Source organism: Fringilla coelebs (assembly GCF_963513975.1).
Source record: "Fringilla coelebs genome assembly, chromosome: 17".
In the NCBI taxonomy this organism is placed as follows: Eukaryota; Metazoa; Chordata; class Aves; order Passeriformes; family Fringillidae; genus Fringilla; species Fringilla coelebs.
The window spans coordinates 9,266,887-9,291,761 of NC_140043.1; the positions used below are offsets into that span (position 1 = coordinate 9,266,887).

At 44.7% G+C, this 24,875-nt stretch overlaps 1 protein-coding gene across 7 annotated transcripts in view; it reads right to left on the reverse strand.

Annotated features, from left to right (window-relative positions):
• FBRSL1 (fibrosin like 1) overlaps positions 1-24,875 on the reverse strand; it is a 499,458-nt gene that overhangs the window by 347,150 nt on the left and 127,433 nt on the right. For all 7 annotated transcript variants that reach the window (XM_084216905.1, XM_084216907.1, XM_084216904.1 and 4 more), the window contains exon 2: positions 17,837-18,037. In XM_084216905.1, the coding sequence (XP_084073031.1) occupies positions 17,837-18,037 (201 nt within the window). The remainder of the gene's footprint in view (positions 1-17,836; positions 18,038-24,875) is intronic.

Consider the following 24,875-nt stretch of genomic DNA (forward strand, 5'->3'; position numbering starts at 1 on the left):
TTTTAATCATTTCAAGAAGCCTTGCTTAGAGGTAATATTGTAGCCTCTTACTTACAGTAGTAAGACATGGTATAAATATGCAATAGAACAAAATTACTTAATTAAGGAGGAAAGCAGCATATGAAATTCAGAGCGCCTGCCTCAAAATTAAAGATAAAACCATTTCAGCTTGACAAACAATACTAGAATTGTACCTTAGTAGAAGCTTTCTTAATTTCTTTGCATCCTCTTCTTCATTCCTTCTCCTTCCTATCGCACCCCAAATATCTTTTCTGTGCTGATATCCCCAGAGAGCTGTAAACTCTCATTGAAAGGCCAACCAAAAAAAATTGGAAAAAATACAAAGTGAAATTTCAAATACCAATTGCAAATATGAATATGTAACAGCATTTCCTTTTCTTGTTTGGATTTACACTGAGTAGAAATCCATTCCCTTTCCTGAAGGGAGCCGAGCGAGCTCTCAGTGTCATATGTGACAGCAATCATAAATTAATAAATGACAGGAAGTTTACAAAGCTTATATGCAATACTTTATCCTAAAGGTCTTTTCCAGTATCAATGGTTCTGTAAGGAAAGAAAAATTAAAGCAATATGCCCACTTTGTCTGAGCAATTGCCTGCCCCAAAGCTGTCCCTGCCAGGGCTGTGGCAGCTCTGGTGCTGCAGAGCATGTCAGGGCTCTTGTTGCCCAGAGCTTACTGAAGCTTTGCAGATGGGAGATAAGCAATACTTTATATTTCACTCAGATGTAGATTATGAGCCAGGGAAAAGAAAGCTTAAAAGGTGAACGGCTTCTTTTGGCATTAGCTGAAATCTCTGTATAGTCTCCAAAGAAAGCCGACAGCGAGGTCAAGCTACAGTATGGGAATTCTATAGTCAATAAAAAGCCCTGTTTTTTAAGCTCTGAGTCAGAAAAATTCAATGTGGATGACCACTTATTGAAAGGGTCATCATCCAACAGAGAGAAAATTGCTAGAGCAACAAAGAGCCCAGAAGTATTGCTCAGTTTATAGAAACCACAGAGAAGGATGAATTCTAAATCCGTCTCCTCCTAGTATTAATCTAGTTTGCTTCCAAGGATCAATCTATCCAGTAGAAACCTCATTGTGATGGTGCAATCAAGCTCCTTCTCCAAAATCTGAACTTGAACTACAAAACCAAACTGTTTTATCACTGCATGCTGACATTTACATATTTATTTAGCACTGAAAGCACAGCTCCAGCACTGCATTGACAACCAAGAAGGACAGATGGGGGTTCTTGTCCCAAGACAGAGTTTTGCTTTTTTCAATTTTCCTCCATGGAGCAACTTTACTTTAGCTATTCTCTGGGTGACTGCACTGTGTGTTGGCATTCTCAGGATGTTTACAGAAACAGAGCTGAGGAAGACCACTTAAGAGATTTCCTGGGGCCCTGAGGATTTCCCTCTCAGGGAGGAGTTTCAATGCACCTGTGTATTGACTGTGCCCATGAGGCTGCACCTGCACTGCCAGAGAAACATTGATCCTAACACAGAACTAACCTTGCCCAGGCACTCTCCTACCAAGAACATCAAAGCAACGCCTGAACAGGCTCCTCGTGGATCCTGTAGCAGGACCTTCCATGCATTAAATGACTCACTGTGAAACAAAGCCAGCTCAACAAGTCTTGTAGCACATTGTCCCACTGCAGTGAAATAAAAACCTCTTGTACCTGCAGGCAGAGATCCCTCCCCCACAAGAACAGCTTCCTGCAGCTGCCCCCCTTTCTGATTCTCATCCTCAAACCAGTTATATCCTCCTGCTCCTCACTCGCTCACACTCTGCTCCCAAAGCAAGGAATTTGCTTTGCTAATTAGCGCCATTAGGGAAGTTGGGGAACATGAAGCACAGATTAAAAAATTGTTCAGGCTGGGTTCTTAGCACTTCACCCTTGTGATATATCCGTGTTGTAAGCTCTGCACTGAACAGCACTTGACTCAGCCTCAGTTTGCAGCAGAGAGAAATTAATTGCAATCTAATAGGATTCAAATTGGTACAAGGGATGCCATCATTACGGGACAAGACAGAGTAAAAGCGCAGTACATTAGCAGCCAGCAAACGGCCCCGGTCAATGCAGTGGAACAGGCAACACCATGCCTCAGACATGATGGATTGAGACCTCAATAATTGTAATTTATTAGCTGGTGCTGCTGAACTGGCACAAGGACCAGGTGGGAACGGGCTGAACCTCGGCGGTGTTTGCGGAAGGAACAACATTCCTTCTGCAAGGTCTAACTTGAAATCATTTTGCGCTGAAGTGAAGATGTGTCACGGCTTAATTCAAGCAGCAGTTATGTGTACTGAAGGATGAAAGTGTAAATCAGCAGCAGACTGGGAAGCAGAAGGCTCCTGATATCAAATGTCAGTGGAGCTGCTCCCTTGCTTTGCAGCCTTTGACGAGTCACTCGAACCTCTGGTGCTCCAATGAGGGCAGGTACGGCACTGGGTCAGGAGCAGGATTCCACCACAGCCCACATTCATCCCCTGTGCTGATCTGAGGTAAACTGCCCTCCTTCCCTCACTGCATTTACGACTGGCACTGCAGTTAGTACACAGGCTGGCCCGTGGATATTTAGAGCCATGTGTGACAAACAGGCTTTATGTAATGAATTACGGTTAAGCTGCAAGAGTCAACCTGACAGAACGCATCCACACTCACACAAAGCCCAACTGTCCCCTTCCACATGAGCAGCTCCACGGGAACACGCAGGAAGCAAAGCCAAGGCTGGGCTGGGACATGGATGAATGCACCCAGATTTCCTTCCAGGTAGCACACATGAGGCAGCAGAGCCCAAGGCAGCCCAGGTTATCGAGGATCCCCATGGGCCTGCGTTCCTGCTCCTCCTCTCTGCTGAAGCCTATGCCACTGAACAGTCATCACTTGTTGCTAAATGAGGCAACCATTCCCATGCCTAGGAATGCCACACTCCCCATGGATTTTGCTGGGCAGGCAGAATTTTAAGAATTTGGAATATTTTGCAGTTAGTTTCAGCAAACAGAATGTAAGCCACCAACACCGGAGGTGCCAACACAACCCACCAGCAGCTGCTATTTCCCTCCCATCTTCTGGTAGGAAAAGTCTTTTGGATGCCAAACCCCCTGAAGCACAGATCTGCCACCCTCACACCCAGTTAGACCTTGACAGCTCCTTTTGCCACTTCCCACCTGAGGTCAGGGAGGAAAGCAAAGGGCTCCTGCACTCACTGCAGGAGGAACAGAAGAGCACACGAGAGGTGGAGGTCTGGGTCTCTGAGCTAAGGGCAACACAAACCCAAATGCCACTTCTGAGAAGAATAAAATAAATGAATTAACACTGAATTGCAGATTTTTTTTCCCCTTGGCAAGCCTGTTTAGCTCACTGCAATCAGCTCTATGTACATTTCATGCTCTAAGTTCATAATCAAGGGGGCTATTTCAGAGCAGTAGGTACATGAGCCCTATTTCAAGCTTCCTTAACTGGATCTATGCCTTCCTAAAGCTACCCAAGAAGCCAGTTACCAAGGACAGAAAACCACAAAATTACACATTCAGTACTTCTAACCAGCTCTTCACCCTAGAAGACTTTTAGAGGGTATATAATTAAGAAAAATAAAATGGTTAGGCTTAAAAACTGGCTCAGCAAGTTTGCTATCAAGATCCTTGCCTGGGTTTGTACTGTGGAAACACCCTCAGTACTCACACCTAGTTCTCAATCATGAGATGATGATTAATACCAGCATTAGATCATCCCCAGCAATTGCCAGAGCTTTCTGCAAGGTTCTTGCTGGATTAAATCATTGAATGGTGCTCAGCACCTCTAAGCAAGTCCTTGAAACCTGATGCTGGCATCCATCCTGGGCACCTGACCTGGCACATTCATCTGGCATGATGCAGAAATCCTGACTTGGACAGAATCACTTCTCTCATGTCCTCCATCTGAACCAGCTTGCTGTGCTCTGAGTCAGCTCTGAGCTGATGTGCCAGTGCTGTTTCCAAATCCAGACAAGTCTATGGATGATGAGGCTCCACGACTTAAGGCTGGTCCCTTACACCCTGCAAGACCCAGACTCCTACAGCAATGACCTCCTCTCTGCCTTCTTTAGGTTGAAAATACAGTGATTTATCTTTCTGTATGGCAATATAATAATCATCATGTCCCCTGCTATTTTTCTTCTGTGTATTGCAACCATTTTTAAAATGAAGTAAAAATTATTTTCTCCCCTTTACAGATAAGCAGCCACACAAAGGGTGCCTAAGCAATTAATCCTCTTGCCCAATAATCTAGCAGCACAACTTGGTAGCAGAAATCCTTTAAACTCAACAACTTTACTAACTAGCACTACTGGCAAGAATATGGCCTCTCCTCCTCTCCCAGACAGAGTTGTTTTTTGAGGAGAGCAAAGAGAAGGGGTTTTAAAATTATGTGTCTGCAGAGCCTGGAAACTTTAAAAAACCCAACTCAGATACCAAGTACTATCATGCTAGAGATCAAGATTCATATTCAATACAGAAATAAAAACAGCACATACAACTTAATTCCTTACAGAGTAACTACTAGGTAAAGACACTCTGATAGTGAAAAAGAATGTATCACTTACTTTATTTTAATTGCAATGTATATAGTTCAGCACTGGAAACAGCTTTTTTTGGACAGGTAGAAAGAAAAGATTGACTTCTGCTGATTAAATCCTAATTCTGTCAGAACAAGCTCCAAGTCAACAAGTGTGTCAATACCTAAGCAGGAATTAACTAAGGGCTCCCGTCTGTGTAGTTGTATGAACAGCCTTTGCTGCAGGAAGCAAGTGAAAAAGCCCTTCAGCTTTTTAGCAGGTTTAGCAGATCCACCTGAGGCTGTGGCAGCTCATCTCCACAGGTCCCTGAACAGCAGGATACACCTGATCAATGTGGGCCACGTGGTGCTGAGGGCTGCAAAAATCCTCTCCTTTTCTACAGCCTGCAAATGAACACAGCTGGAGCAGCAGAAATCCCTGTTATTGCCTATGGAAGTTACAGACATTCTGCCTAAATAAATAAATAATAACCATTAGGAAAACGAGCACATGATGCCACAGAAGGAAGCCTCTGGAATGATCAGAAATCCTATTTTGAGTCTCATTAATGGAGCACAACAAACATCTTAAAACAGCTTGTACATTTTATGTGCCTGGATCTATCAAACTAGAAGAAAGAGATTAATTCTAGTGAAAGGTGTCAGAATATGAAATTAGAAATTAGAGTAAACTTGATATGTGGGATTTGTGTAAATGCTGAAGGGAACAAGGGGCACATTGCATCAACAAGTCACTGGGATTCAGGCTCTCAACCAACTGAATCCTTAGGGGGGCAATTTCAGCCCCACCCAAGCTGGACTTGGACGCTTGCAGGGATGGGGCAGCCACAGCTCCTCTGGGCAGTCTGAGCCAGGGCCTCCCCACCCTCACAGGCACCAAACTCACAACAAGGTTTATCCTCTTCTGCATTTTTTAATTCATAGGAAGAACATGTAGATGTGTTCAGACTTCACAAGCACCAAGTCTCAAGCCACTGAAACACTCTCATAAAAAAATAATCATTTGTGATGACCAGCTATCATGGGACTGTAAATAAATTCCTATTCTTAAAGTACACTGGCAGGTCAGTAAATGCTGAGATCCAGAGTGGTGGTAATTGCATAACTGGAGAAAAGTTAAGAAAAGAATTCAATTCAAGCAGCTAAGACTCAAAAGCTGCAGCAATAAAAATGGATTTTTGAAATCATCTTTACAAAGCTATGCGATAGCTGGATGAACACAAAGCACTATAAAGATAGCTAATTGCTGAAAAATATTATTTCCCTGTTTCTTGGGTCAGTGAAACCTCTACTAACTACCAAAACATCTGCTTTAGGCTCTGCCTTAGGCTTATGCCTATTTGAGGTGGCCCAAGGTTATCAGACAACAATGCAGCTCCTACTAAAGAACACACACACAAAAAAACCCCACCAACACCAACAAAAAACCCCACCACAAACCATGCTGCTGTTTTGTTTTTTTCTCTGGGACAATGCAGACTTTATTACACCTGCTATTACAACGTGCCTATAACAATGTTCTCTAACAAGCAGCCCTAAGGTCAAATATGTTCCTTGATCAATTTACCAGAGGTCCCTGGTGCTGCTGCTGTGGGTAGACTGTCTGGGGAAAAAAAAATAATCCCTTTATTTCTTTGCTTCACTATAAGGAAAAAAAAAAACTGTCACAAAGACATTTTTCTTCTCCCTCTGCTCTTGACAAGTCAGGTAAACAGGGAGGAAATACCCAGCTGTAGGAGACCAGCATTTGTACAGGAATATAAAACCACACTGTTTATTCACTGAGCTCCTCCAAGCAGCAGGATGATTCAGAACAAGGCTATGGGGATTTGGAAGATGTCTTAGCAAAACACCTGCAGTACTTTGCATGAGGACAAATAAAAGTCACTCTGGATGTGAGAGTGGTGTGGTCCTCTCCTTACAGGAATTTACCAGTTCACTACATTGCTACAGTCAAATAACTCTGACAAGCAACAGCACTAATCCACAGATGCTCTGAGCAGCGCAGTCATCACTTTAACCCTCTCCTAGTTTTGTCAGTCAAGCTCTGACTGTTGGTCTGGTTTTGCTCAACACACCAGTACCAACCAATAAGCAATAACTCTACCCAGAAAAGCAGATTTGACGCTGGCAAACTTGCTACAGAAATCACTTCAGGCTTGCATCAAGCAGCAGGAAAGGAGTTGATCTCACTGGCCACAATGCTGAGTACCACTCTTACTCATGCCTGACTGCATGACTTTTGTTTCATGTGTTGTGATTTATTTATTTTCACTCTGGGTGATGGTTTGAGTCACAGACTGGTGGCAGCATTAAGGAGAACCATCCTGTTCAGCCCCCCAACCTGGGGTGAGCCTGGACTCCATGTGCCTCTGGTTATTTGTGGCTGATTCTAGGGATTGCTTTTGCTTGTTCCCATCACTCCTGAACAAACATGTTAATTCCTGCAAACAGCCCCTCTAAAAGACACCCCCCTCAAAAGAAAAAAAACCCCTTTGCTAATGGCCTATAATGGGTCTAAATAAAGCCTGAGCTGTTCCTTACTCATGCATAACTTCATTGCTTCTATTCCCTTCACACCCTGCCCGGTTGGCATAATTTGCAGAAGGGTTTTAGCATGGACAATTGAAACACCCACATGCTGCCTGAACTAAAAAGCTTAATCCTAGAGCCCCTTTCTTCCTGTGTGATAGCTGAACGTGGCTTTTATTTTGATTACACCAGTCCCATCTGCACTGTCAGTTCCAAACCATGAACACTGAACTCCAACCATACCCCCACACAGATCAGGACAGCATCTCGCCCACCACAATGGCAAGAGAAGGTTTAAAATTTGGCACAACTCCAACCATCACATTTCATATGGCCAGAATGGAAGTCCCCCTAAAACAGCAGATTCCACATGCAAAAACCCCTGTGTCACCACACCTGGTAACTAATTAGCACACACCTTGGTGCACTCAAAATCAGGACATTGACAAAGGATGAGCAGGGGCCACAAAGAAAAGTTGGTAGGTTCTTCCAAGACCACACATTCCCATTTGGGTGCCGTGCCCTGAAACAATTTTAATCCATCTTTCTCTTTAAGCAGAGACAGCTCTGCCGCTGACGATGATACGACAGTGACAAAGGAGGGCTGAAATTCAGACCCAAATTGTTATTCCCCTCAGCTAGGCAGTTATGCACAAGAAACACTGCTTGTAAACACTTCTTTGTCAAACACTCAATTACAAGCTGCTTTATGAACAAAATGAGGCAGTGGCAAGGAAAGTGAGAGACGAGAATAGGGAAGCAATCTCCAGTGGCTCCCAGGAGCATTCCAGGTGACACTGCCAGCCCCTCTGACAGAGGGCATGGACAGTGGTGGGAAAACACCAAACCCAGCTCTGCAGAATGGGGTTTGGGTTCTGAGGACCTCAGCTTTGTTCAGCTGTTATGGTTATTTCCTAGGCAGTAAGGAAAGAATAACTGCTTTATTTTTATACCGTCGCTTTTTGCAGTCTGAGCCAGGAAGAAGAGGAGCACATGTACAAATGTGGAACAAGTTCAAAGCCCTCAGTTCAGGCAACACTCTCAATATGACCTTTTTTGCCATCCCCATTTACACCTTTATACACTGAAATTGCTCCACAGGAGCTAAAAATCAACTGGAAACTGGAACATTCTTTTTTTTTATGTTAAAGCTGCAGATGTACTCCACAATGTCCAGCTGAGCTACTTCCAGCTCCCATCCTAAAAGGACTGAAGCTCTAACTCCAAAGAGATATTTCTGACTGACACTACAGCCAATAAACGTCATGTCAAGTTATAAAATATTGCCCTATGACCACTTGAAAGTTCTGAGAACCCACAGAAAAACAACTCCATGAGATCTAGTACCACCTTCCAGGAGGCTGCAATGTTACAGCAACACAGGGCTGTTCATCATGGCACTGCTACTCAGGCTGCCCTGGATAACACTCCCTACTTGATCCATTACCTCCTCCCTGGATTCTTTTAGCAACACTATTCCAGTGGATAAGATTTCCCCTGGAAAGAGGTTTTTTCCTTGTTTTTAAGTATTCAGTTCAATGAGTCAAGCAGAGCTGTAAGAGGAAATGTCAGAGAGCAAAGTGAAACCCATTGCTAATCTCCAACTTCAGCTGGCAATGGATCTGCAGATGAAGGAAGAATCAAGCCTGTGCTTCTCTCCCTACAGCTGAACTGAAACCCTCTAACCAGAACAAAGTGGAATGGGGAAGAAAAGGTGAAGATAAAAGATTTGGTTCTAAATTTAAAAACTTGCACTCATTTACATGATTAACTTTAGACATCAACATTCAGAATCCAGCACCTACCCAAAGAATACTTTGCTTTGTAATCTCAACAATTCCAGCAAAAAGCAGAAAAAAGCAAAATTGAAAGAAAGCTACAAGAAAAAAAAGCACCAATTTTTGCATATAACGATAACGAGAGTTTACAAGTGTAATTCCCAAATTTATCACATGAAACCTTGCTAGGATTTTTCAAAATAAATTAATTTCAAGACTCAACTTCAGAAAAATTTTGGAGTGCTAATAGCTGGAAAAACCTACATACAGACACAACATATTTCACCTCTTGAGTTAAAAGATACATACCCAACTACACCTTAGGACTCTCCCTACTAGTAAGTTTGGAAGAGCTTTAAATCTATCACAAATCCCTGCTGGCTTTACTTAATTTTGATGTTTCTTTAAGACAAAACATTAGGGAAAAGAGACTGATGCTGCCAAAACAATTGTGCAATGGCATTCACCTGAATAGCTACTAATAACCTTGCTTGAAGGAAAAATGCAAGTGCTTATTTTACCTAAGAGATGCCTTGGAACCAAAGATGTGCTCACTCAAGCTGTGTATGTTCTCAACAGCTCATGCAAACCATCCATCAGGCAGAAGTATGAAAATTATCTCCCTGAAGAATCCACCCAGAAAGAAGCTGAGGGATTTGGGTAACACTGCCTGAGGCTGCAGGTTGGGAGGGAGAGTGGCTGAGAGGTGGGACACAGCTCAGCTCTGAGAGGTGGAACACAGCTCAGCCCTGAGAGGCTTCCACAAGGACTGAGAGGTGGGACACAGCTCAGCCTTTAGAGGTGGAACACAGCTCAGCCTTTAGAGGCTTCCACAAGGAAAGCCAAGTCAGCTGGAGCAGTGCCACTGGATGACTTCAGGCAAGGACTGGCAGCTGCCAAAGCAATCCTGGCACACTGGGTACCCCAGCAGCCTCCTGCAGAAGCTGAGATCCACGGCCAGCAGTCAGCAAGGACAAGTTCTGCATGAGGAAAGTAGCAGTACCTCATGGAGAAGGTATTTATCCTGCCTCAACCACACTGGGATGTCATTTTGTTTGTTTGAAATCAGCTCAGATTTAGACTGGTGTGGAGCAGATGGTTTAGTCATCACACTGATAAGTGTGCTAGGAGAAGAATATTGGCTGTCTGCATCAACTGTGCTTGTTTCACACCAATAAAAATACCTGTGATCATCTCAAATATCACTGCAGACATGTGGTGCAAGCAGAGGCTACAATTAGGTAACAGATCCCAGCCTCTTCTGCAAAGTTAGCTAAAATACTGGGCAGCTAGTGCTTACATCAACATGAAGTAACCTTTTAGATGCTTCTTGTCCAAATCAGAAAAACAACATGCAAAAAGACTGTGGCTCCTTCAGGGTCCTAGCTCCTCCTGCAGCATCCACACTGAACCCAGGAATAATGTCTCTACACATCTCCCAGCACACCTGGAACATGGCCTGGCTCACAGCTGTGAAGGGATGTACAATCAACACCTCCAGCCAGGGCTCTGAATCTATTCAAATAGCCCACACTACTCCATTTCTCAACCTGCTAAAATCACAAGATCCAACAGAAATGCTTTATCTTGGTACTTTCCCAAAAAAAGACCCCACAAATAAAACAAAGTCAGAGGAAGGAAGAAGGAAAAGACAACAGTGCATTGTGTCAACCAATTATATTCAACAGAGAATAAGATACAAGTGGTTATAGCTTCCTGTAAATTACTTCATGTAATTAAATCCCCTTCTCTAAATTACAGACCATTTAGCTCTTCTTTTATAACAATGTAACCAATGACCACCACCAACCTTTTTTATAGCATCTAATGCCACATAAGTTGTTAGCAATGAAATTTCCTTTTTATTTCTCCCTTTCAAAAGAAGCTGCTGTAATGAGATTCATTCACAGCTACTTACAGACTGTCATCGAGAAGAGAGGATTGCCTTGTTTCCCTTTATTCTGCTCCTCTCCGAGGCTACATTTAAGCAAATGTGACCTAAAGCCATTATCAGTCATCTCAACGCAGGCAGAGAAGTGAAAGGTGACCAGCAAGAGTTTTAAAACATGGAGCTGATAACTGGTGTGATTCTCCACACACATAAAACATCACTTCCTAACACTGCACCAGCGTGGCTCAACCATCTTCCTACCACCTGAATCTCCTGACCTTCAAAGTCTTAACTTTGAAACCACCAGGAACATCAGGTTTGCAAGCCCCTCCTTGGTGGGGATGAGTCCTGCCTGATGGGAGCTGCTTCCCCTGGACTGCACCCTGTAGGGAGCTCCTAACAGAGTGCAAGTGCAGTTCAGAGCTCTGCTCAGCCACGCTGCCCTGGGGCTGCAGCTGCACTGGGGCTGCAGCTCCTGCCCCTGTTCCCATGGGGAACCCAGATGGAAGCCCCTGCAGCCAGCCCAGCACAGGCAGCACTGGGAGCATCCAGTGCTTTCACCACTGTGCTCTCCAAATCTGCTCCAAAGCATCCTAAGAGTGCCAGCAGCCATCTGCAGGCTGAGCACCCTGCTGCTGCCCAGATGCTGGGGAGGGGAGAGGTGAGTGGGGACAGACAGGGATTTTGGAGCAGAGGAAAAGCAGAGACAAAGAAAGCAGAAGGCAGTGCTGCAGGCAAAGCCTTGGGGTGTAGCTGTGAGCACAGCATGGTTGATGTGTAACAGCAGCAGGCTGATCCTTAAACACACAGCAGGGAGCAGAGTGCACTCACTGCAGCACTGCATCCCCATCCCCACGGCCCCCCAGCCCTGCCTGCTCTGACACCCAGGAACAAAGCCCCACTCCAGAAAAGCCCATGGCAGTGAAATGCTGGCCAGGTGAGCCAGCCCTGCCCAACCCAGCACAGGCAGCTGAGCCTGTCTGGAAGAATCAGGAGAGCTCTAGGAGCACTCACACTGGCAAGGGAGGGTCAGCTACAGAAGGGGAACCTACAGGTCCAAGTGCTTCACTATTCCGTGAAAAAGTCAAAGCCACATTCTCTTACAGATCACACTTCCAGCAGCCAAAACATGCTTTACAGCACTGTTCAAAAAATAATATTTGCAGTGTAGTAAAATCCAGCATATGATTCTGTTTCATTCTTCAGCATTAGTCTAAAAAGAATTGGACACCCCACAATTCTAATGAGCATGATCTCTTCAATTCATGTTTCCCTACCAGAACTGCAGAGGGTTTTGAAATACATTTTTTCTGGCTTAAGCAAAGGCTGCCTCCTGTCACAGTTCCCAGAGGGTTTATGGCACTGTTTTGCACTACTCCTGAAGCAGTGTGTTACAGAAATCTGTTATGGAAACTGTGCTGTAGCTCTCCAAAGGTGGCTGCAATCCCATGATGAAGTTATCTGTGCCACAGCTATAATGCAGACTTTAATGGTCTAGTGTTGGTACAGCATTTTAAACAAACTACACACACTGCTAAGTTCTCCCTCTGCTGCAGAGCGGGCTCTGCAGCCACTTCAAGAATCTTGATGAATTCTTGGATAAATCTAGCAAAAACAACAGCACTCCTTTGTAATAGCAGGGTTTCATTTGGGAAATAAACATCCACTTTTTATTTACAAAGGATTTTTCCTCCTCCTGCCACTGCTGTGCTATACCCACTGCTCCCCTCTACTCTGATCCAAAAAAACAGAATACCAAGTGCCTAACCAGGACTTAAAGCAGATTTTTAAATTAGTTCCTGACAGTGCAAACAGATTGCTATTGATTGAAATGAGGCTGATTTCAGGCCTTGGATTAGCAAACCTAATGCCTGGATGCTGTGCTGCCCATTTCAGTGCTCTGCACCGCTGCTCCCCAGCGGTTTCCCAGCAGCTGTGGAGCCTCTGCAGCCGCAGAGATGTGCCTGCAGCCCTGCTCAGCCCAAACAAGGGCTCCTCCCAAACCCCCGGGGCCAGGAGCCTGCCCTACACCCTCATCAGCAGCTCTGGAGCCAGCCAGGCTGTGCACAAGTTCAGGAGGGAGTTGGTGTTTGGGAAGGCTTTGCTGGAGCCCAGCACCACAGCTCACCCAGCCGGGTAACCTCCCCTCCGGATGGAACCAGAGCATGGGGACAGCCAACCCCTGGTTCTCCTGCCAAACCCTGGTTCTCCTGTCCAGACAGCCTGGCCAAACTCTGGGACACAGGCTGCACACAGGTAATGGCACTGCCTTATCAGCCCTGCTGTCCCAGCTTAAAAAAAATTGGTGCAAGAGCTTTCATGTCCGAATTGTACAGTCTTGTACTTACAAAGGTAGAAATGGATCCTGCTTTTAAGCAACGTTTTGCTGATTAAAAGAAAATGGACTTTTTTCCTCTTTCTTTGTTGTTTAGTTTCAAAGAAGGTTTAAATAACAATATCTGCTAACAAAAAAAGGGTAACATCAATTAGAAACAAAAAGAAACTAGTTTGTATAATTTCAGTGTTCAAAAGCAGTGAAATGCAAACACCAAAGCAGCACACACCAAACCAAACCAATCCCCAAAACCCACATTAAAGGCAACCTTTCTTCTTTTTCTTATTTTTTTCCCCTGTAAGCTGACTGCCTAGAATTCACTGGGTTTTAGTAGCTGAGATACTGAAGGTAACAGAGTAAGTTACTCTTATATCTAGACCCTCTTAGACACAATTCAGCTTCCAATGCTACATTATTAAGCCATGGAAGAACAGGCATATCCATGTCCTCTGGCTAAAGACAAAGACTCCAAAGGTTATTTTTCAGACTCACTCTCCCATGTGGCTGCTGAACCTCAGCTAAGAAAGGGACATTTCAGCCTCTGAACCGTGCACCACTAAGCACACACTGCCTCCAGCCCACCAGCGGCTTCACATCCAAGCATGATAAATACTATTTACCATTATCTGAAAAATACAAGTACAACTCCAGCAGCTACACAGTCCTATTGCCAGCACGAGCACTATGATGCCAAAGGAAATTTTGCACAGTATTTCATGATCCAGATGAGTTTCTAGACTGTTTGTCTCCACCTTGGGAAAGGCCCACACCACCATGCACAAATGGGGCCAAGGGTAGGTAAATGGTTTGAAAAGGAGCTATCAATTTTCACCTAGACATCAGAAGAAACAACGTGCATCCTGGATGGAAAAAATGACTTAGTGTATCACCTTTAGCTCAGATCAGCAGTAACCCAGAGCACAGCCCTCCTGGGGGGCAGGGAGGGTGTTATATCCCTTAATGAATGTTGGATAACGAGATGATGAGCACCACAGAGAAACCACATGAATAGGTAATCAAACTTGTTAATGCAATTTAGCAGTTCCAGTCCAGCAAGAGCCACGGCAACACGATCCATTAATCACCAGCAGCACTCAGCAGTTTGGGGAGGGCTGGGCAGTGGATGAGGCTGGGGAATTAGCTGTGCCTTCCCTCCCTCCAGGAAGCTCTGCTCAAGTCTCGGAGATGTCACGCCTCCGGAGCAACAGGACCGTGTTAACTCCCCTGCCCTCTCCTCCCAGGCTCCCAACCCAGCAGGCTATTTATGAGCACTAAATACTGCACCACCCTGCTCTCCTCAGCTTCTCTGAGACTCTCCCTCATCTCGGGTGATTTAAACAGTGGGTGAGAAAAGGAAGGAGGAGGTGTAAGACACTAATCTTCGTGACAAATGACTATCTGCAGAACACTGTGTTATTACAGCAGCATTTAACAGCTAAATATATTCAACACTCCATGATGCTCCCAAGCTGACTAAACAGAGAGCTTGAGGTTAAACTAACTGGAAATAACAGCAACTCTTTCCTATTAGCCCCAACTCTTTTCAGAAGGCGGTGATTGTACAGAAAGGGCAATGTGTCCTAAAGATCAGAAAAAAAGGGAAAAAAAACCAAAACCCCAACTATTCTGCATCCACGGTGCTCAGACATTCAGAGGAATAAGCAACTCCAAAAATAAACCAGAAAAGAGAAGAACAGCTCAGCTCAGGCTAATCAAAGACTGACTGAAAGTTCAAAGAGTGACTCCCCAAAAACTAGAACAACACAGGACACATAAGGGAGCACTGGAACTAAGGGGTTACATCATACATGTACCTCTTACTTAACCTAATCAAATTATACTTCCAACCCTTCAAATCCCTTCAAGGGGGTAACAGGCTGCTCTCCCTCACCAGAAAGCTCTGCAGTTGTGGTGGGGATTCCTTTCCCCCAGCCACTGGGTTAGCTTTGGACACGGCCTTTTGAGAAGGCAATGAACTCAACCTTAAGGAATGCTCCTGTGCTGGAGGCAGTCACAGCCTTGCAGAGGGGCTGGGTTTACTGCAGGCCACTCTGGCTACACCAAAATACACCACAGGTCTGAACACCTCCTCACTCCTTGACACACCTGATCCTGGTGACTGCAAGAGCTTTTGTTGATCCCCGCTGTGGAACCGCAGTTTGAAGTCAGCACCTTTCTCTGTGTGCATGTGTTGACAGCAGCCCCAAACTCTGACAAATCTTGGACAAAAGGACCATTTGAAATGCCTTTTTCTCCCTCTGCTTAGTTACAGCAAGAGATAAATGTGTTTGAATGATTTTTATACACAGTTGGGAGTAATAGGCTGGAAAGGACAGATTGGTTCTTGCAGCCCTCTCCCCATAGCCTGAGGTACAGAACAACCCAATATTCAGGAGCAATAGCAATCTGGATGCTTTGTCAAATGGAGTGAAGTATAAATCTAATTTTCTAAACAAAGCAGACAACCTGGCACTGAAATCAGCTTACCACTTTGCACCTCTCTACAAGGATTAGCAGAATGCCATAATTATAATGCCCAATTTGATTTATTAGAGGAGGATACACAGAAAAGATGACAATTCAGTATCATTGTGAAGAGAAGGGATGAGAGTAGAAGGAAAGCTTCAAATTGAACATTAATTTCTAAGCAACATCTCAATATAATTAGCATTAATTACAGTAAGCTATCCAAATGAGGTATAAACCTATGTTTAATAAGCCTGACATGCAAAATTCACCCCCCAAATTCCATGAAACTTAATATTACAGCAAATTTGTCCAGACAGCTTGGCAGGAAATGCCAGAATTCTAGGTGTGAACTTCGTGATTACTAAAAAGAAAGAAAAATTATTGAATTTGTCTATATCATTTGCATAATGAGTTTGAACTAAGAATAGCCTAGTTTATGTAGCTTAGATTTTGCTGCTACTTTCATCAAGTTTACAGACCTCCAAACTTGTCTGGTTTTCACAACTGTACCAGCTAGGATAATAGCAGGTATTCAAAAAAACCTCCCTTTCCAACAAGAGAGGAATTCTAAGTGTGACTTATTTAAAGAAGCACCATGTATTAATGAGTCACTCATCACAGGTTTTCTTTTATACCCTTTGTGCAAGCTCCTCACTCTTTTTAGAGTTTGTTACTTATCCTTACAGGTTAGAAAAAAATAAAATTAAACAATGGAAGCTGAATTCAGGTTTTTATAAATGCGGCAGCAAATCCCCTATTTAACCACTGATGGCAGCCAAATACTATTCAGAAAAAATAAGTAAAAACTTCCTCATTTTTCAAAGCTGAATTACCAATAAACTAAATATTTGGTAAACTAAGACAGCAGAGTATGAGAGAAATCAGAGTCTGCCAGTGCAACAAAACCTCTTACTCCAGAGGCTTCTGTGAAGGGCCATGAATTCCCTAGTGGACACAACTATGTGAAACAGAGTTTTAAATTTCATGCAGAAGATGTCTCTGTTAACAACCTTTTCCTCCTGCAGGAAGGGAGAACCTCCCCACTGTCTCACAAATCCACAACTATGCAAATCCCTGCCATGCACTGGATTTCCTGCAGTGTAACAGAACTGAAAAAACAACTTTCACCAGACCATGAGAAGCTCTAACTTAAAATGTGATGAGCCCTTCTAAACCAATATGCTGAAACACAAAAGAGTATGTGGTGAAGAAGTTAAAGGGGAGGGTTACATGGCACAACCTTCACCATATTTTCAAATGTTAAAGTATTGCAAGTCTGAAAAAACATTTCCAGTAACTGGACAATTCAATCTTTGGCTGTCTGGCACACACACAGGATTAGTGTCACAGAACAGAAGGTGGCTTGAGTGAAACAGCTCTTTTTCTGCTGGAGAAATGGAGAATAAAACCCACTTTTTCATCTTAGTGTGTTTCCTAGCTCGGAACAAATGCTGGAAGGTCAAGTACACTGGTGTTCCCACTGGCTGCCACTTGGCACCCTGCTAAGGACAACTGGGAAACTGGGAAAGTGTCCACGGAGAGATGCTGCTGTGCCATGGGGACTGCCAGCCCAGGAATGCACACCAAGTCACTAACAGCTCTCCCTGCTGAGCAGCATTAGTGATAAAGAGCCTGCCAGCCTCAGGGCCTTTCCTTTGTCACCTGCCCCTCTGAACACACCCTGGCTCAGATGGAGTCTCTGGAATAATTCCCTCCAGCATCACAACTCTTCATTCATTAATGCTCCAGCACATTTCAGAAGGGTACACAGGAAAGACTGCCCAGAGCACAGCTTCCTGCAAAATGACTTTCCACTTCTAAAATGCTCAAACAGTCTCTCCTCCTCAACACTCTGTTTTGGAGTAAGTCAAACTGCAGTCATGAGATGGACATAGAAATCTGCAACTTCCAGGTGCACACTGCCCAGCACAAATCCTCCAGAGGAGGTTGTGATCTGATGGAGGATTCCTGCTTGTGCTCAAGACCATCTCCTGTAGGAATCACTGCACTGTCTCAAAGCTGCAGGCACCAGGGAGATCTGCTCCCTCCTTCCTGTATTACCCAGGACACCTGGCTTCCACTTCAGCTTATGGAGCCTGACCTCAACACAGGATTTGTGCACAAGTCTTCCAAGAGGCATTGTTCCCACCAGCACAGGTAACCAGAGAAGCCAATTACAGGGACAGCTCACTTCCCAGCAAGGACAGCACTTCCCAGTGCCCAAGGCCAAGAGAGCCTCTTCAGGTGAGAAGTGTTTCCCTACCTGTTTGGACAGCTTCAAGGGGAGTTTCTTCTTCATCCTCTCCTTGCCTCTCTCTGCCTCTCTCTCGGAGCTCCCCGCGTCGTTGTTGTGGCCATTCTCACTTGGCTCAGCAGACACACAGTTCTCAGATTCTCTGGGTTTCTTGCCTGGATGCCTCTCCCATTTCTCCTTCCGCTCCTGAGGCTTTAGTGACATGTCCTTCTGTAAGGGAGATTAAAAAAGAGAATGGTAAATTCTTTATGTTCTTTGCAGCTACCTTTAAGCATTAAGCTGTATAAATATTGAATAAAAACACAAACAAGACAGTAGGTATCTTCCAGAGATGACTTAAGATGAATAATTAGGCATGCACAACACAAACAGTCATTTTAGATTAGATTAGGATGAATATTCTCCAGGCTATGTGTTTGATTAATTTCACTGATCCTGAAACTGGGTATGAAAATGAGCTCATTTCAGATTAACTCAGAAACCATACATCAGCAGCACATGAGCAAATCAGCATCCTGAAGGGAAGCCTTAAACTGTTCAACTGAAACAGAGGTGGGTTTTGTTTTGTTTCTGATCTGAGAAGTATCAGACCCCCCTTGGGGCTGACAGTCTCTGATTCACAGCAGCATTCATATGGAGAAAGGCACTTCTAAAGCCCTACCACAAATTCCCTGAGCCAGAGAGATCAATGGGATCCAAACACACAACAGAGGTTGAACGCTTCTGAGTGTTAAGTGTCTGCCCTGAACCAGGCTGCAGCACACCATCTAAGCACGGTTTAAAAGCAGGTATGTCATGTCAGAATGATTAACACTGCAAGTGAGATCAGAGAAGGGAATTACTCTGCTATCCCTGGCATCTCTGAGGACTGGAAGCTGAACTCCCAGTGACACTGTACCAAACTCTCTCTCTAGGCACACCGTGTGGAAAAGGAGTTGAAGAAATAATAGGACATTGGGTCACTACAGCTAGATACATTTTTCTCATATGTCTTTTCTTAACTGCTCAAGGATAAAAACTGAATTCTTATGGGAATGTTTTGCAGGATATCTATTCCAATCATTTTTTAAATGCGAGTGAAATAGATTAGGAAATGCCCTAAGAGCACTGCTTACTACGCCAAAACTCAGCCACAGATATTTTTCTAAACGCCTTCCTTTTGACTCAAGCAGTTACATGACAGGTATTTGTATCTTACATGAATGGAGATCACAATACAACTGCTCACATCAATGCACACACACCTCCAGTACTGCAAAAGAGCTCATGAAAATCATTAGCTCTCTAGTCTCTCAAAAACTGAAGCCCAACAAGAAAAGAAAATTAGGAACTGGAATGAAATGCCCTGCTGATTGCTCCAGATTACTTCCTCCCCCTCTCCTTTAATTAGTGAACTGACTGCCTCAATGTGCAACATGCTGATTCCACTCCAAATCACTCACTTGTTTAAAGTTACCCTTCCCTGGGAAGTGAGATGATGCACTGCCATTTTAGGGTCACAGACACATCTGAATTAGAACCAAGGCAATAAAATTCAGCTGTTTCAATTCCAGCCCAGGCTCCCAGAGGATCAGCCAGCACCCAACCTCTGTGCACCTTGCACAGGAGTCCTGGGGGGCTGGAGGCTCCTCTTAGGGATATATCAAGTTGACATACACAGATATATCAAGTTGAAAGGAAATAAAGATACAACTCTTCCACCAAAATGAAAATAACTAGCACTGTCTTGGAGGCACAGAACACACCAGAACACAGCTCAGCTTGCCAAGTCCATTACTAGGGAAAGAGCAAGGAAAATACCTGTCTGGCATTATTCTCCATGAATGATAAAGGAATACAAATCAGTGTCAACTCCTCACTTTGGTTTTTAAAGATAACACCTGAAAGCAGCAGTTCAAGATGCCAATTGAAGAAGGTCATATTGTGCTGTTTACTGGGGAGCTACTGAGATAAAAATCAAATTGCTAATCTTCAGTAACCAACCAAAAACTTGTCACGTGGAAATGGTGTCTGCTAACTGATATTCAGCAAAACATTAGAAACTGGAATCACCACAAGCATGCACTTCTTCACAAAGCCTGATGCAGCCTGAGATGTGGCAGCAGGTGCAAGGAAGATGCTGCATGAGGTGACATGGACCCCTGATGGGGGAGAAAGGAGGCTGGGGCAGGGAGTGCCACCATCTGAGAGCACCAGCAAATCATGCACTCCTGGCTGCAGGGGCAATATTCACTTCTAAGGATGCCTTCAAAGCCAATAAATTACCATTTTTGTTTAAACTCTATCTGGCTTCACACGGTGGTTGGGCCTCTGTTAATGCTTCAGGGAAAGTCTTCCCTTGGTACCCACAGCACATTCACTGCAGGTTTTCAGATGATTCCTTTCACCACAGCACTGGTGTGCAAATCTCTGTTTTTCTCCTTCCTGAATCCTACAAAATTCCCTACTTCCAAATGCAGCTTTTCATCCCTATTTTGTCTGGAGATTTAAGGCTTGTCTCATCGCTGAGCTACCAGCAAAATTAATTCATGAAATACAGCTATAGCTGGATCAAAGCCAAGGAAATAATTCATTCACTTGTAGTGCCATCCAAGAATCTCAAGCACTTTCCAAACAGCCGTGAATTAAGCCCCAAGGCTGCTCCTGCCTCCAGTGGGGGGACAGTGGGGGGAGACCTGGGGCAGCCAAGGGGACAAAGCCACGTTTGTGTGACAAGGAAACCCACTGCAGAGTCCCTGTTCTCCCTGCTCCAGCAGAGGACAGCCCACAGGAGTTTTCCTGGGAAGGCAGGACACTGAACACAGCATGTCCTTGCTGACAGAGGGTGACAGCAGGCTGTTCTCTGGGCTGCCAAAGGCAGACCTCTGCAGCCCCAGGCACGGAGCAGGAGGGGGCTAATGGGGTTTCTGTTCTTGCCTCCTTTGTTTCCTTTCTATTTCCTCTACTAAAAGAGCCTTCCAGTGATTGCTCTTTTACTAAAGTTTATGACCTCCAAGTTGGGGACCTCACTTAGCACAAGAGCTTACTATTTTTGGATGTGCATCTGGGCTTGTGCACAGGCAATTGCTGGAAAATTTAAGCACATCCAGAATATACAGTCCATCACGAGAGGGGACATTTATTGATGCACCTTGACTGACTTCAATCCAGAAATCCCAGCCTGCAGGTGAGCCTTCCCCCAAGGCAAGCCCAGGGCAGTGGATATTTTCACCCTCTGCACCTCAGGGAAATCCTGGAGATTCATTCACACAGCGACAGTACCCAAAGTCAACACAGGTCTTCACATCAGCCTTGTGGTTTCTGCCCACCCCAGGAGCCTGCAGACCTGCCCACCTTTGCTGTCACAGGTACAGTAAATCCCCTTGCCCAGGCCCATTTTCTCTTCTCAGTTCCAGAAACAAGGCTGCTAAATCCTTCTCCAGAATATAGAAAACTGCTCATTGCTTCCAGGACTGTCTCCTACCTGTCCTCACTTCAGAATTTCTCTGACACCTTCCAGGGCAGGCTGCAGCCTCTCCATCTGCAGCCCTTGTCTGTCTGGGCTGCAGACGGAGTGCAGATGGTTCCAATTGGCTGCATGGTTACAGATAAGGAAGAATTAGGCCTTTCTTCAGAGCCTCTTTCCTGGCAGTTCCTCCATGAAACAAACAGATTCTATCTTTATTTGTTTATGTGGATGTACAGACACCAAAGAGCCCTTCACCTGGAGATGGGGTTGTGGCACCTCCTCCAGCTCACACACCAGCAGCTCTGAAGATTCACTCACAAAGACCCTGGCAACCCAAGCTGGCCCTGCAACAGATTTTGGGAGTCCACAATAAAAACCTTTGTGGCTCTTTTTCCATCACTATCAGCCCAAGCTAGTTATGCAATTGCACCTCTGGTTGCAGCAGATCTGGCAGGAACCCTCAATCACTTGGAACACTCCATCCTGAAAAGCCATTTGCAGTCTCCAAAGACACTCAAGCTGCACACACTGCCCAGTTTATAAGTAAAGCTGGGAATGATGTGGGTGCACAGCCCTCAGCTCTGCAATGAGACTGATCTTACCCCTAAAATGCCACAGCAGGACACCTCTGCACAATGGACTCCACGTTTTCTGTGTGATCAGGAAACAATGATCAGCCCTGGAGGAGCCTGGCACAAGCTCACATCCCACAGCCATGCCCTGGCTGGAGTTATCACTGCCTGCGTGCTCAGCCCAGCTCAAACTCAGCCTTAATCCTCTGAATTTACACAGCTCTGGGATCTCAGAAAGCAGGGGAAGGCTGGGGCTGTAAATACCTTTCACACACAGGGAACACTTAAAGAACCTGAAGAAAACATCCAAAAGGCACACAGCCAGATGAAAACCCTCGAGTCTGCTGCTGGGATGCAGAGGGTAAAAATCACACCTACAGACAATAAAATAACTATCCTTAGCCCTGGAGCATCAGTTCAAAATGCAGCCCTGGTGCAAAATCCAGCCCATTAGGATCCCCATCCCCAGGGCCCATCGGACACTGGGCCAAGGACTGGTTACACTCCATCCCTGCCAGACTGCCTCTGCCAACTGCACAAGATTACATGGGCTGATTTCCCAGAAGGAAGGCAGCCTCCAGCTTCCCTCTCCACAGCACTTATTCCTTAAGTTGGGCAATGTGAAATATCCTCCTGAACATCAAACAGGAGAAGGACCCACACAAAGGAAATAAAACACACGGCTGCCTCTGAAACTGACCCTGCTTGCCCATGCTTCTGCCTCCAGCTTCTCTCAAAAAAATGCAATGGAAAAGCCCCTGAGGATCTGAGCACCATCTATCCTTGTATCAACTTTATCCTGCAATTGGCAGTAGGGCTGTCAATTGGTTAATAGTTCAGGGAGAGATCCGACTCTTATTTTTAAATAGGCTAATTTTGAAATATTCCTATTGACCTGATACTCAGTTTATAGAACAGCAGCACAGAAAGAATTGCTGACAATGTTCTCGTGCTTTCTAAGCAGAGAAAGCACATTACAAATACAGACAGGACCACTACTAACACAAACCTACTGTCCATTTATTTGCATAAAGGGGGCACAGGAGACAGGAATTCAAATGGAAAGATAATATTGCAGATATACAGGAGAAATGTACATGAAAGACTAACTTTAAAGTGTGGATTTGTCTGTAGAGAGAGAGAGAAACCACTGCAAGGACAGGAGCCAGCCCAAGAAGAGATGAATAGCCAACAGGCAAATGAAATGAGGTGAATAATAAGGAAAGAAAAAAGGGATGAAAAAGGAGCACTGAAGGGCATCAGGTAGGACTGAATGTGAACTCAGCAGGGTGAACAGGCAGCACACACAACTGGAGACCTTGCAGCCCAGGGCACTTTGGGGAGCAGGCTGCTGGCATGCCCAGCTGGATTCCCACCGATGGGAAAGTTCTCACTTCTCCTGTAATGTAACACACACTTGTTTGTTTTACTTTCCAGCCCTCTCTTCTCCCCCACTGCGAACTTCACTGCAAACATAACCCAAGGCCCCCCAGCCTCTCAGCCAAAGACACTAAAGCTGTTTTAAAAGGCAGAAACAAGAGTCTGGATTTGAAGTGACTTTTTTCCTTTGACCCGACATTCAAGCAGCGCAATCAATATCAATTAAAATGATTGCAAATGAAATCCTTGCTTGTTTAACCTTAGACTGCAATTCTCCTTTCACAGCTGACATATTCCAGATGAGTTTAGGTCCTGCTTTTTAAAATGCATCACATTTGCTCTGACCCTGTCACATGTTTAGCTCAAGAATAAGATGACTTTTTGACAAGACAGATTTGGAAATGTTAAGACATTTGAAGCTGACACTGGTTTGCAGGTTTATGATACATGACTTAACTTAAAAATACAAGTGGATGAACCAAGAAACTTACTGTAATTGAAACACTCAAATTTATTACCAGAGGATATCTTCCTGTCACCTATGAATAGCTGAAGAGCAAGCTGCCATACTCTGCTGAACGCCCACTTGTTATGTGTCCCAGGAATTAAGACCTTTGTTTCTAGGACTTCAAAGGCACAGCACCAAGTACAGAGAGCTTGGACAAATGTTACTTCAACAAAACATAGTCAAAAATTACAAAAAGGAAGGTCAGTTCACTGTTCTTTTAAATGCATTTCAATCCACGTTGAATTTACAAGGCTTTGATTGCTCTTTTTGTTTGCACATGACCTGAATAAATAATGATACAGTGCTGAGCAGTAATTGTTTTTAAATACTGAGGAGAAAGGGGGTGACACTGTTCCCTTCCTTTTCAGTTACTCAATGAAAAATCCAGTCCTCTCCATCCTAGTAGGAAGGAGGAGTAGGAAGGAGTAGGAAGTAGTAGGAAGTACCTGGAAACAGAGTGTTTAACACTCATTTAGGGGACAATAAAAGTAAGAATGCACACAGCAAACACCTTCAACTTTAGGGAGAGGGCAAGGAAATCTGCTTGTCCATGTTTTTGGTATAAACCCTTGTCCACCATCACCCATGGGGGAGGTGGATCCACAAAATTTGAAGCTGCTCCACGAGTTCCAGGGGCAGCCAGGAGTGGTTTCCTCCCTCTCCTCCAATTTCCTCCTCAGAGCCTGCAGGTGCCTGGCTGCAGAGAGCTGCACCATCCTCCCTGCTGCCTCCTCACAGACACTGCACAGCTATTAGGACTCCCACAGGTGCTTGCTGTCCATCAGAAAGGAAATGATCCCATTTGAAGCCATCAGTATTTCCTCCAGTGATGGCAGTAAATGCCCGACGAGCGCTCACAGAATTACTGTCAGCGGAAAGTGTGTCAGAGAGCAGGGGAGCTTAAATGATTGAAGGGAAGCTGGGGCACCATTTTCAGGTAGATGAAATGAGGCATATTGCAAGTGCAGCCTGCCCAGCTTTTACAGCCTGCAGGAGTGCTGAAAGGTGCTGCTGCCTGTGTACCAGCAGGCCACCCTGCCCAGCTTTCACTGCAGATAAAAAGGACATTTTGGCTGAAGCTGCTTTCAGCCAAGAGTGGGAGCTCAGACTGTTTGGTTTATGTAGCATACAAAGGAGCTG